The sequence below is a fragment of the Sciurus vulgaris genome (genome assembly GCF_902686455.1).
Source record: "Sciurus vulgaris genome assembly, chromosome: X".
Classification (NCBI taxonomy): domain Eukaryota; kingdom Metazoa; phylum Chordata; class Mammalia; order Rodentia; family Sciuridae; genus Sciurus; species Sciurus vulgaris.
The window spans coordinates 94,484,315-94,496,947 of record NC_136471.1 but is presented as its reverse complement, the minus strand read 5'-3'; the positions used below and the strand labels follow the sequence as shown (position 1 = coordinate 94,496,947).

The following is a 12,633-nucleotide window of genomic DNA, read 5'->3' as shown; positions in this document are numbered from 1 at the left end:
GGTAGATATATGCTGTATGTCATGAGGGTTTCAGTCTGTGCTTCTCAAACTGGGAAAGGACAGCATGCCAGAAAGCAGATAAAACCACAAAATGAATGGTATGTGTCTTCCCAGAACATCAGTTTTTCCCAAATATTTGGAGGATTTTTTTTCAAATATTACAGGTAAACAACTATTATAAAATGGAATGTAAAATTTCCAGATCTGTTAAGGAAATTCAAGATCTCTGTTTTCGCTCTGTTTCAAGGTACCACCTCCTTTTACCCTATATACTTCCCTAGATTAGAAGGACCTGGGTCCTACAATTTAGGGTGAGTGAAGGAGGGTGCATGTGTTTGCTTCCCTTGCTTTTTATGGGACACTTTTGGAAAATAAAAAGTAATTACAGATTTATAGGAAGTATTAAAACAACATACAAGGAGATCCTCTATACCCTTCACCCAGCCTCCCTCAGTAACACCTTGCATAATGATGACAGTAGGATAGGAAATTGACAGGTACAAACCACAGACCTAATTTTACCAGTCTTTTTACCCTCGCTTATTTGAAATGGAGTTCTTTGTGATTTTATCTCACGTGTAGTTTTGTGTAACTAGCAGCACAGTGAAAGTCTATAATCACGAAGCTCTCTCATACTGTCACCATATAGCACTGTGTGTGTGTGTGTGTGTGTGTGTGTGTGTGTGTTCTAACAGTTACTGTCAAACCAGAGCTGGAGCTTGAGATTTGCTTGAGCAACAAATATCTCTGGCTTTCCTTTTTATGAATGAAATCATAGCCTGGGGAAAAAGTCTTCTGGGTTTTAAGAAGCCTTCCCCTGCCAAGAATTCGCCTCATCTCTGCCTCTGGCCTGTTTCTGTTACTTTACCCTTTACTCCCTTTCCCTCTTTGTTTCATACCCCGGAGACTTCATGCTCCCAGGCTACATTTGAAAGGCAAGGAGATACCAATTGTCTGTGCCTTTGAGGAGCTAAGATCATGGAAAACCTATATCAAGCTTGTAGCACAGAAAAAAAAATCCCTGAGCATTCTGGATCTCCTTGTCTGGGTCAGTGAATTATTTTAATAATGTTTTGTATTTTAAAAAGTCAAAAAGTCCATTGAGTTTCGTATTCCATGCATTTTGAATGAATTTCAACTCCTAATATTTCTACCAGCAAGCATAACCACCTGGTGTCCAAAATTGCTTTTTTGTAAGGCATGACTATTTACCAGTCCATTAATTTTGATGAATATTTGTGGTCAAAAGTAGATTTGTTTTGCAGCATACCTCTTTATCATAGGGGAATAGTCTCAAAGTTATGTTCTCTCCATTTTAAAAATAGTTAAAGGTGCTGGGGATATAGCTTAGTGGTAGAGCACATGATGGCCCTGGGTTTGATGCTGAGTATGAAAAATTATTGCCATTTTATTCTTTGGCATATCTGTCATCATCAGGACCTGAAAACTATCTACCCATGTACTCGTTGCTGCATCTCTAAAGATATCATCATTATATATTGTATCTTAAATAAACTAGGTCAAATTCATAGAAACGGAGTAAAATGATGGTTAGTAGGGATGGCGAGTAGAAGGAGATGTGAAGTAGGCTAAAGGTACAAATTTGTATTAGGTAGGATGAATAAATCTAGAGATCTAATATAACATGTAAGGATTATAGTTAATTTTGTTGCTGGATGCAGTGGCACAAGCCTGTAATCCTAGCTACTCTGGAAGCTGAGGCAGGAGGATTGCAAATTCAAAGCTACCCTCAGCAATTTAGCAAGACTTTGTCTCAAAAAATAAAAATAAAAAGGGCTGGAATGTAGCTTAGTGATAGCACATCCCTGGGTTGAATTCCCAATACCAAAATAATAATAATGTAGTACTGAAATTTTGCTAAGAGAAAAGATTCTAGATATTCCTACCACACATGTGAAGTAAGGCTACTATGGAAGATGATGGATATGTATGTCTGTTTGATTGTAATAATCATTTCATTATGTAGATGCATATGAAATCATCAGGGTCATGAGTGTAGCTCAGTGGTAGAGTGTGTGCTTTCACATACACAAGGCCCTGGGTTCAATCCCCATCACCTAAACAACAAAACAAAACAGAAAACTTCATATTTTATACCTTAAACATATACAAAAAATAAGAAAAATCACCAGGTCCAGTGGTGCATGCCTATAATCCCAGTGACTCAGGAGGCAAAGGCAGAAGAATCACAAGGTTGAGGACAGCTTGAGCAACTTAGCAAGTCCCTGTCTCAAAAGAAATAGAAAAGGACTAGGGAAGTAGCTCAGTAATGGAGCACTCCCAGGTTCAGTTCCCAGTACTACAAGAAAAAAGGAATGGAGTATGGGATGAAGGAAGGAAGGAAAACCACCCAAGAATTTTAGTCACTGTAATATCCTGTGAGATTCTGACACCAAGGTAGGTAGCCAAAGGTGAATGTAATGGAACTTATGAGCTGGACTTCACTTCAAATGTGTAGGCAGGGTTCAGCCATTCCATTAAAAGAGCTGCTAAAATGCTTGGTAAAATTGGTACTGAATCATATATATTAGACTATGAAACTTAACAAAGCACTCATATAAACAGTGAATTTTGTTTCAGGGTTTTCAGTTTGATCTTCCTACTTGTCCATTCTTAAAATTCATTGTAAATTTCCTTTGGGTGTAGCGAAGTATCTTATTTTCAATACCAAGTGACCTGACTATAATAGTAGTTGCTTTGCGGAACAATCTGGAAAGAAATAGTTGAGCAAATTAATGTTGGCTTTTTTCCTTCTGACCTCTTTCCTGGAAAACCATTACTCAGAAGAGCCACATGCCTCACTGAGGTAATCTCAGCTAAAATGAGCTTCTCTCTTTTTTTCCCTCTTCTAGGGGGCCTTTGCCTATATTGTCAATTATTTCATGTACGTCCTCTGGGCTCTTCTATTTGCCTTCCTTGCTGTATCTCTTGTCAAGGTGTTTGCACCCTATGCCTGTGGCTCTGGAATCCCTGAGGTGAGTATATGAATGGTAACAATATTAATCCTTTTTTGTTAATAGCTTTAAGTGTGTGTTCCAGCATGTACCATAATTTGGTAAACATTCAACAGAGTCAGATCCTGAGAACTCTCTAGGTTCTCCCTCAAGCCTTCTCCTAGCCTAAGTGACCTGGAAATTTAGAGGGGGTGATTCTGAGCCACCTGAGTGTTCCTGTTAAACCAGGCTCCTGAACACCATCCCTGGTCCTTACCCAAGAAGTCCCCAGAGTAAGCCCTAAGACTCTGACCTCAAAAAACAATGGAATTATCAACTCTGGTAGAGCAAAAGAAATAAAACGATTTCCCTACAAATTTTCCCTACTTTTCCCACAATATGATTTAAGCTAGAGGGAACGATGGTGGTTAAATACTTATTTCTAACTACTTTTGGTTTAGGTTGCTTGCTGGTGACTGAAATCATTGAAATTTTAGGTCACCATAATGACTTTGCCCCTCCCTATTTCTTGACCAAGTAGTAGTCATTTCTTTGGCAGGGGATCAAAATCATACCTAATCTTTCAGGTTGGTTCAGCAACATTGATGTTCCTCTCTCAGAACATGCCTCTTGGCCTGCCACCATTTTGTAAACTAAGGAAAACACCTGCTCCTCTCCATTTGCCTTCCCAAATTTCTTTAGCTGCACACTCTCATACAAATTATGCACTTGTCCAGATGGCATCTGGGTCCCATTCTCACCACCACCACCACCACCAAAAGAAAAAAGGAACATGAAAGCTTAAAGAACAGTTTCAGCTTCCTTGAACTCCTGAGCTCCCTCCCAAACTGGGTTCACTTTAAATCAAGCATTTATAGGTCCTTGTTCATAAGGTGCAATTTCTATGACAAGGCCAAGATTTTTGCTTCTTTAACCTGTTTTACTTCCTTAGCCTATGTTCAATCTCTCTGTGTTTGACCTGCAGATAAAAACTATCTTGAGTGGTTTCATTATTAGGGGCTATTTGGGTAAGTGGACCCTGGTTATCAAAACCATCACCTTGGTGCTGGCAGTGTCCTCTGGCTTGAGCCTGGGCAAAGAGGGCCCCCTAGTGCACGTGGCTTGCTGCTGTGGGAACATCCTTTGTCACTGCTTCAACAAATACAGGAAGAATGAAGCCAAACGCAGAGAGGTAATGACAAATGGCCTTAATAGGCTCTTTTTGCATGAGAACTTAAGTGGTATAGTCATAGGGGTGAAAATCTGGGAATTCTACCATAGTGAATGCAAACACCCTTTGACTCAGAAAGTCCATTTCTAGGAATTTATCCTATAGTCATCCTAGCATATGTGCACACAGGTTTCTGGGGATAAGTCAGTGTAGTGTTTGTCAATATAGTGAAAATCTGAAGCAACCAAAATGTCAATTAAGAGGGTACTGATCCAATAAACCATATGTTGCCCATACTGTACAATACTATGCAACCATTAAAAAGAATGAGGTAGTCCTACATATGATGACAATCTGGTGATAGAATAATATTAAATTTTGAAAGTCAGTTTGTGACTGATATGCATATTTTAATTCAGATAACATTTGGAAAATGTTTATATCTATGAACTTAATAGGTCTGGAAAGTGGGTTTACCTTAAAATTGTCTACTTCTGGTGAGTGGGCCAGTGAGCTGGTAGGGAAGGAAAAGTAATGACTTTAACTTTTTATTGTATAAAATCCTATACAAGTGTGTGTTGTTTCTTTACAAAAGGAGTTACAAATATAACAGATATTTAAAGAAGATTTTTATTCCTCTCCCTGCCTTGGTACTGGAGATTGAACCCAGGTACCCTCTCATTTTCAGACATTTTTATTTTTTATTTTGAGATAGCCTCATGCTAAGTTGAGTGCCTCACTGAGTTGCTGAGTCTGGCCTCAAACTTGAGATCTTCCTTCCTCAGCTTCCATGTACTGCTGCACTTGGCAGAAATTATTTATTTCCCATGCAAGTGTAAATATAAATGCAGTGTGCATTTCAGATGTCAACTTTTTAATTTTTTTTCTACCTAATGACACACTTGAATTGGTTTCTCTCTGGATTGACCTCACTCTGCCTCCCACCTCAACTCAGCTAAATTATCCCCCCCAGCTAAATTAGCATCGCTATAGTTGTTCTCAAATTTATTCAGTTCTGAATGTATGCTCTTTTGAAGAGGAACATTTTTAAAATGTTCCAAGCCATTGGTTCCTTTTTTGTCCTGCTATAATTAAGGACCTAAGAAAATAATGCTTCTTGCTTATTTTCCTTGAATTACAAAGAAATCACATATGGAATGGATCAAAGATCAAGGTGATTTTATTAAGAAGAATGTTTCACAAATCTGGAACCTAGCGATTTCTTCTGAAAACAAAAGAAAACAAACAAAAAAAAAAGGTTAACAACAAGACCTAGAAGGAAACTAAAAGGCACTGAGTTTTCAAATATGGAATAAATTTTGATAGTTCAAGGGAGAAACTTCCTGACACACATAGAAAGGAGAGGAAAAATAACTGAAGTGAAATGGGACATGTGAGTAGACTGTTTATGTATCTGTCATGTGGTAGAGGGACACATAGGCCATGTTAAATTGGGGAGGTTGTTAAACAGAGATAATGTGCAATGGAAGCCAAAGAGTTGAAGAAAAAAACATTTTAACAGGCAAGAGTAAAGTGTGGATTGTTGCTGATTTTTCATGGGTGGAGCTGAGTTTGAAACTATAGATTGATGGTTACTTTCCTTCCAGAAAATTGTCCTTTTGCTCAAATAGTCTCCTATACTGTGAAAGGGGAATTTTATTTTCCTGTTTCTCTGTGCAGATGCCATATATTTCTCTGACTAGATTCTGGATATTTGAATCTCAAATTTATTCCTACTGCTCATTAGGACTTTCCAGTTACTTTTTCCTCTTGTTCTTACCATCAGTAGCAACCCCTGTGTGGCCAGTAGCATTGTCAAAGTGGGTAGATAGTTGAGATTAAAACTAATTTGGGAAGGATGGGCGTAGATTGATTCTACCTTACAGGAAAAAATTAAAGCAGAAGCCAACTCATTTCTGTCTTCTCCCTCCTAATTCATCCTAAACACAGTGAAATCCTCTGTCTCAAGTTGCATGCGGGTTGTCTGAAATGAAAAGCAATGTTAGCTGTGAATTCCCTTTCTCCCCAAATCATCTCTCTCTCTCTCTCCACAGCAACTAGAATCCAAGGGAAGGACTCAGTCTTTCTACCAATTCTGGTTTGTTTGCCATCATTGGTGTTTTTCCTGTACATTTTACATGCTCACACACACCTACACACAGAGGTGACACTCTCTAAATATCACTTGTTCTCTTTTCCTCTTTGTCCCTCTTTCCCTCTAACAGCTTCTTCCTCTCCCTCTTACTCTCTTCCCTTGCCACACGTAAACATATTTAGCTTTTTCTCTTCCTTTCAAAATCTAGCTGCCTTCCTATTTCTGTTTCTAAAGGTTAATGGGCATAGAGTAGGGCACACAGTATGGAAAACGAAATGTCTGTTTTATGAATAATGCAGCTTCTGAAGAGCTGTGAGCCAATTGTAATTTCAGTTTTGTATCATTAGAGCCTTCTTTAACATCTCGCTTGGAAAACATTCCTTTGCAAAGTGCTATATAAACCTCACTGTAAGTACTTCATTTAGGTGGGGAATAAATACATCAGTTACTGAATTGGGGGTATTGCAGATGGAAGGCATAACTTAGAATACAGCACATGTCTCAATTAATCACAAGTGGAAGACCCTTTGTCCTGCTTTAGTGTGGGAGCCACATTTGTGTGTTCAACATCCCGAAATAGTGGTTACTCTCAAAGCAAATAGACATCGAACTACATTTTTTATGATAAGGAGCATGTATAGGATTTTTCTTTAAATAAAATGTTCGGTGACAACATTCCTTTAAAAATGTGATTGAACATGGGAACACAGCATTATTTTATTGCTAATTTTGAGTTTTGGATTTTAGGTCTTGTCAGCTGCAGCTGCTGCTGGTGTATCTGTAGCTTTTGGGGCACCTATTGGAGGAGTATTATTCAGTCTGGAAGAGGTAATGACTTTTTTTTTTTTTTTTGGTACTGGTCATTAAACCCAGGAGCACTTAAACATCGAGGCACATCCCTAGGCCATTTTTATTTTTTTTAATTTTGAGACAAAAAATATTTTGTGTTGTTCTGTTTTGTTTTAAGCGAAGTTTCTCAGGGCCTCACTAAGTTGCCGAGACTGGTCTCAAACTTGAGATCCTCTTGCTTCAGGCTCCCAAGTCACTGGGATTATAGGCATGTGCCACCATGCCTAGCATATACATACTTGTGTGTCAGGAATTTTGACCAATATCAATGTATGTTGCAATCCCTAAGTGCTCCACCAAATTCAGAGATTTACCATGTGACCAGAAATCCCTGGGCAGTTGTCATCCTTGACTTTAATGCCAGCAGCACCAACTTTTCACCTGAAACAATTTCTCTGTTTATTGACTGAGTTTGCTTTCTCACCTCCTCTCTTATAGGTCAGCTACTATTTTCCCCTCAAAACATTGTGGCGTTCATTCTTTGCTGCCCTGGTAGCAGCATTTACTCTACGCTCCATCAATCCATTTGGGAACAGCCGCCTAGTTTTGTTTTATGTGGAGTTTCATACCCCGTGGCATCTCTTTGAGCTCGTACCATTCATTCTGCTGGGCATATTTGGTGGTCTTTGGGGAGCTCTGTTTATCCGCACAAATATTGCCTGGTGCCGGAAGCGTAAGACCACCCAGTTGGGCAAGTATCCTGTCATAGAGGTACTCATTGTGACAGCCATCACTGCTATCCTGGCTTTCCCTAATGAATATACCCGGATGAGTACAAGTGAGCTCATTTCTGAGCTGTTCAATGACTGTGGCCTCCTGGATTCCTCCAAGCTCTGTGATTATGAGAACCGTTTTAACACAAGCAAGGGCGGTGAACTGCCTGACAGACCGGCTGGCGTGGGAGTCTACAGTGCCATGTGGCAGCTGGCTTTGACACTCATCCTGAAAATTGTCATTACTATATTCACCTTTGGCATGAAGGTGAGGAAGTCTTTTGGTACTTAGTGGCTGTGTGTGTGGCTGTGGGTTTTGGAGGGCAAAGCCAAGGTATCTTACAGTTATAATAGTTCATGTGGTATGGTGCTTTCCATTTGCCCCAGCATGATTTCCCCACCCCCAAAAGCTCTCTTACCCCCACTTGTTTCTATAACTTCTTAGATAATTTTACCCCATATCTCAAATTGTCCAAGCATATTTTGAGGACAAATGTAAACCTTAGTGATGAGATTGTGGGAAGAAATGTCTTTTCCTTATCTGTGAGAAGCTGTTTGCCCCTCAAAAAGGATGGTGAGGTATTTATTCCAGTGCTTTTTGATTCAAAAAACAATATTTGACGCAAGGTGGCTTTAGAGTTTATTTATAAATCATATTAGGCTGAGCCACATGAAGTTGATGATATTCAACCATTTTGACTGCTTAAAAGAGCAATTTCATGTTTCAGCCCAATATATATAGCTAGTTTTGTTGCTTTTTGCAGTTGGAATCAAGGCTCACTAGTCAACAAGTGGGATCCATTTCACAAGTTAATATAATTTTGAAACTATTAAAAGCAGACATTGGCATGTTCTCCCTGATATATGGAAACTGAAAAAAGTAGAGGCCATAGCAATAGAAAGTAGAATAGTGATCATCAGATCCTGGGAAGGAGAATAGGGAGGAAGAGATCAAGAAGGGTTGGCTAACTAGTACACAGTAAAATTAGATAGGAGGGATGCATTCTAGTGCTCTATACCTCACTGGGGTGACAAGAGTTGACAATAATTTGTTACGTATTTCAAAAGAGAAGAGAGGATTTTGACTCTTCTCATCACAAAGAAGTGATAAATATTCAAGCTGATGGATATGGTAATTACCCTGATCTAATCATTATATGTTGTATACATGTATTAAAATATCACACTGTACCTCATAAATATGCAAAATTATTATGTGTTCATTTACTTTTTTACAAAAAGCAGACTCAGGCTGGTATGTTTTATTTTCAACACCTGTTATCATTTCCATGTTTTAGAAGAAACTAGAAAGAAAATTTTGTTATTTTCTTCCTCCTTCCTAGCTTGTTGTTAGTTTCTTCTCCTTAGCACCCTACTACCACAGTATTTCCCTCTATTCTCTGGGGAAACAGATTCAAACCAGAAAATAAGGGAGAGCGACACTACTTTCTGAGACATCATCTATCCATCTATTCTCTCAACACAGAAATAGGATGGGGACCCTGAAAAGTTTTTCAGTGTCTCTTCAGTTAAATAAAATAATGACACCATGGGGTGAAAATGAGGGGGGATTTGTAGGCCATCAGAACACCAGATTCAAATGCATTCCAAAATCAAATGCAGACTATTTTTAAATAATCTGCTGTTTTTATTATCCTTGATATCATTTCCCTCTTAGCACAGAATATTAATAATTCACTATAGCATCCTAGAAAAAGAGCAGGAAGATAGATGAAGTTTCCTTTTTTGCTTAAGCATGCAACCGTAGCCATTTGCTTATTTAAATTTTTTTAAATATTTCTTAATTCTGTTGCAAAATAGACTGAAACCTCATGTACCATCCTTTTTGTGTGCACATTGGGTTAGAATTCAATGTATGTGCATGGTTGTGAGCATTCTGTTTAAGTCCAAGTGCCCTTATTTACTAAATTGTGATGTTGGATGAGTTACTTGACATCTCTGAACTGTAGGTTCTTTGTCATTTGGGAATAATAATACCTACCTCCTGGGGTTGTTAGGAAGAATTTATAAAATCTTATATATAGAGCATCCAGCATAGACCACAGTAGTCAATAGTTGTTATTGATAAGTATTCAAAATGGGGAAAATGTCTGCATATATAAGAAACTCCATCTATTTTCCTTTTTCTTTGGGAAAGGCCTAATTTCTGCCTCCAGTTCTGTGTTGGTCTGGAGAGTTCAGGCTCTTGCCTGATGGACCCCGAATCAGGGTAAGCTTCTTTGCAGTCATCCTTGCCTGCACGTCCCAGAGAACCTCTAGTCCCTGTAGTGTTACACAAATCTTTACAGCCACTTGCTAGCATAGTGCATAGTTAAATTGTCAATGGCCTGTTTGCTTCGCAGAGGGTCAGTCCTCCAGCCCTGACCATAAGCCAAGCAATCACATTATTTGTCACTAATCATCTCTTGCTTTCTCTTTGCAGATCCCTTCTGGCCTCTTTATCCCTAGTATGGCTGTTGGTGCTATAGCAGGTCGACTTTTAGGAGTAGGAATGGAACAACTGGCTTATTACCACCATGACTGGACGATCTTTAATAGCTGGTGCAGTCAGGGAGCTGATTGCATCACCCCTGGCCTTTATGCGATGGTTGGAGCTGCAGCCTGCTTAGGTGAGTAGGGTTCGCAATGATTTCAAAGAGGTTGCTACCCAGCTATCCAGCTGACATACAAAAGAAGAGTGATACTAAGCCCGGACTGCAGAGTTTTATAAACGATCATCCATTTCCTATTGTGTTTGCTATTTTTCAAGAGCTTTATGAAAGCTAATTCTACTCTCTCACACTTGGAAAATAATCAGAAATTTAGACAAAGAGGGCTACACAAGAATATGCATCAAAGTATTATTTATAAGATCAAAACTTTCCAGTCAGCCTGAATTTTCACAGTCAGGAATTGAATAAATAAATTATGGTTCATCCATATGTCATTATGTTATGTAGTCTTTAAATATGATGTTAACATATTCAACATCTTTAAATAAGATGTAAAATAAATTTGTAATAATATGTAAAGTATCCTCAACATAAAGTAGGGGAAAAGCATGGTGGAGAATTAAACAAAATGTGAGCTTATCTATGTTTTTGTGTATAAAAAACTTGAAAATATCCTTCAAAAATTTTACTCTTCTTACTTATAGGGAGTGAGCTTATGAATAATAACTTTATTTCATATTTTCTGAATTTTCTACAATGGTATATATTACTTTTATAATTATGGAAAAGAAGCACCAAATGAAAAAAATTCAGAAGGCATCTTATAATTCTGTGGATGTGATTTTGAAAAATCTGAGTCAGGTTGATTATAACATTACTTTACTGCAGTCTTGGGGTCTATGTAGTTATAGGTAGGACTCCATTCTAGCATTAGTTCTGGTAAGTAAGATTTTCCTGGATGGGGCCTGTGACAGGCCCATAAATGGAATGAAATGTGTGCTTTGTGTCCCTTCAATAGCCTGTGTCTGTTTCTTTGCAGGAGGGGTGACTCGGATGACTGTTTCTCTTGTTGTCATAATGTTTGAACTGACTGGTGGCTTGGAATATATTGTGCCTCTGATGGCTGCAGCCATGACAAGCAAGTGGGTGGCAGATGCTCTTGGGCGGGAGGGCATTTATGATGCCCATATCCGTCTCAACGGATACCCCTTTCTTGAAGCCAAAGAAGAGTTTGCTCATAAGACCTTGGCAATGGATGTGATGAAACCTCGGAGAAATGATCCTTTGTTGACTGTCCTTACTCAGGACAGTATGACCGTGGAAGATGTAGAAACCATAATCAGTGAAACCACTTACAGTGGCTTCCCAGTGGTGGTGTCCCGGGAGTCTCAAAGACTTGTAGGCTTTGTCCTCCGAAGAGACCTCATTATTTCAATTGGTAAGTATTTCAGAAAGGAGATAAAAGAATCTGCTGTGGAACTCATAAATAAGCATGAAATGGGGGAGGACAGGGGATAGGAGACTGGTTAAGGACCAGAAGGATAGAACTAGCACTTGTTTTCAACTTTTCCCCCCTTCTGTTCAAATAGAAAATGCTCGGAAGAAACAGGATGGAGTTGTGAGTACTTCCATCATTTATTTCACTGAGCATTCTCCTCCAATGCCACCATACACTCCACCTACCCTGAAGCTTCGGAACATCCTGGATCTCAGCCCCTTCACTGTGACTGACCTGACACCCATGGAGATCGTAGTGGATATCTTTCGCAAGCTGGGACTGCGACAGTGCCTCGTTACACACAATGGGTAAGGACTCTTGGGTCAAGGCAAATTGCTTGTGGGAAGAAAGAGAACGTTGAGACAAAAAAAGAAGAATCCAATGTAAATGAGCATTAGTAGTACTTTTGGATATTTTCAAGCTCTGAGATGAAGGTAGATATGTTACTTTTATCATCATAATTAATAGAAAAGGAATTTGGGAAAAGAATATAATTGAAAGCTGTGAAGTGTTAGTAGCACATTATCCAATAGCTGAGTTCCTCACCTACAAAGGAAATAGCTTTGTTCTCACATTCAGGCAGCACTGAAATTATAATGGTATCAGGTGGGATATGTATAGAACAATAGTCCCCCTTATCCTCGGGGATACCTTTCATGATCTTCATATGCCTGAATCTGCAAATAGTACTGAACCATATATAGACTCTATTTTTCCTGCTGGGTGCTGTAGTGTGCGCCTATAATCTCAGCAACTGGGGAGACTGAGGCAGGAGCTTGAATATTCAGGGCTAGCCTCAGCAACTGAGCAAGACCTGTCTCAAGATAAAAAATAAATAAATAAAGTAAAATGTCTGGGATGTAGCTCAGTGGTAGAGTTCCCCTGGGTTCAATTGCCAGT

The 12,633-nt window shown here is 38.9% G+C and overlaps 1 protein-coding gene across 6 annotated transcripts in view; it reads left to right on the top strand.

The window, feature by feature from the left end:
• CLCN5 (chloride voltage-gated channel 5) overlaps positions 1–12,633 on the top strand; it is a 162,301-nt gene that overhangs the window by 141,901 nt on the left and 7,767 nt on the right. For all 6 annotated transcript variants that reach the window (XM_079124149.1, XM_079124151.1, XM_079124148.1 and 3 more), the window contains 7 exons: positions 2,874–2,996; positions 3,940–4,146; positions 6,968–7,048; positions 7,508–8,050; positions 10,226–10,412; positions 11,275–11,673; positions 11,825–12,041. In XM_079124149.1, coding sequence (XP_078980275.1) covers positions 2,874–2,996; positions 3,940–4,146; positions 6,968–7,048; positions 7,508–8,050; positions 10,226–10,412; positions 11,275–11,673; positions 11,825–12,041 — 1,757 coding nt within the window. The remainder of the gene's footprint in view (positions 1–2,873; positions 2,997–3,939; positions 4,147–6,967; positions 7,049–7,507; positions 8,051–10,225; positions 10,413–11,274; positions 11,674–11,824; positions 12,042–12,633) is intronic.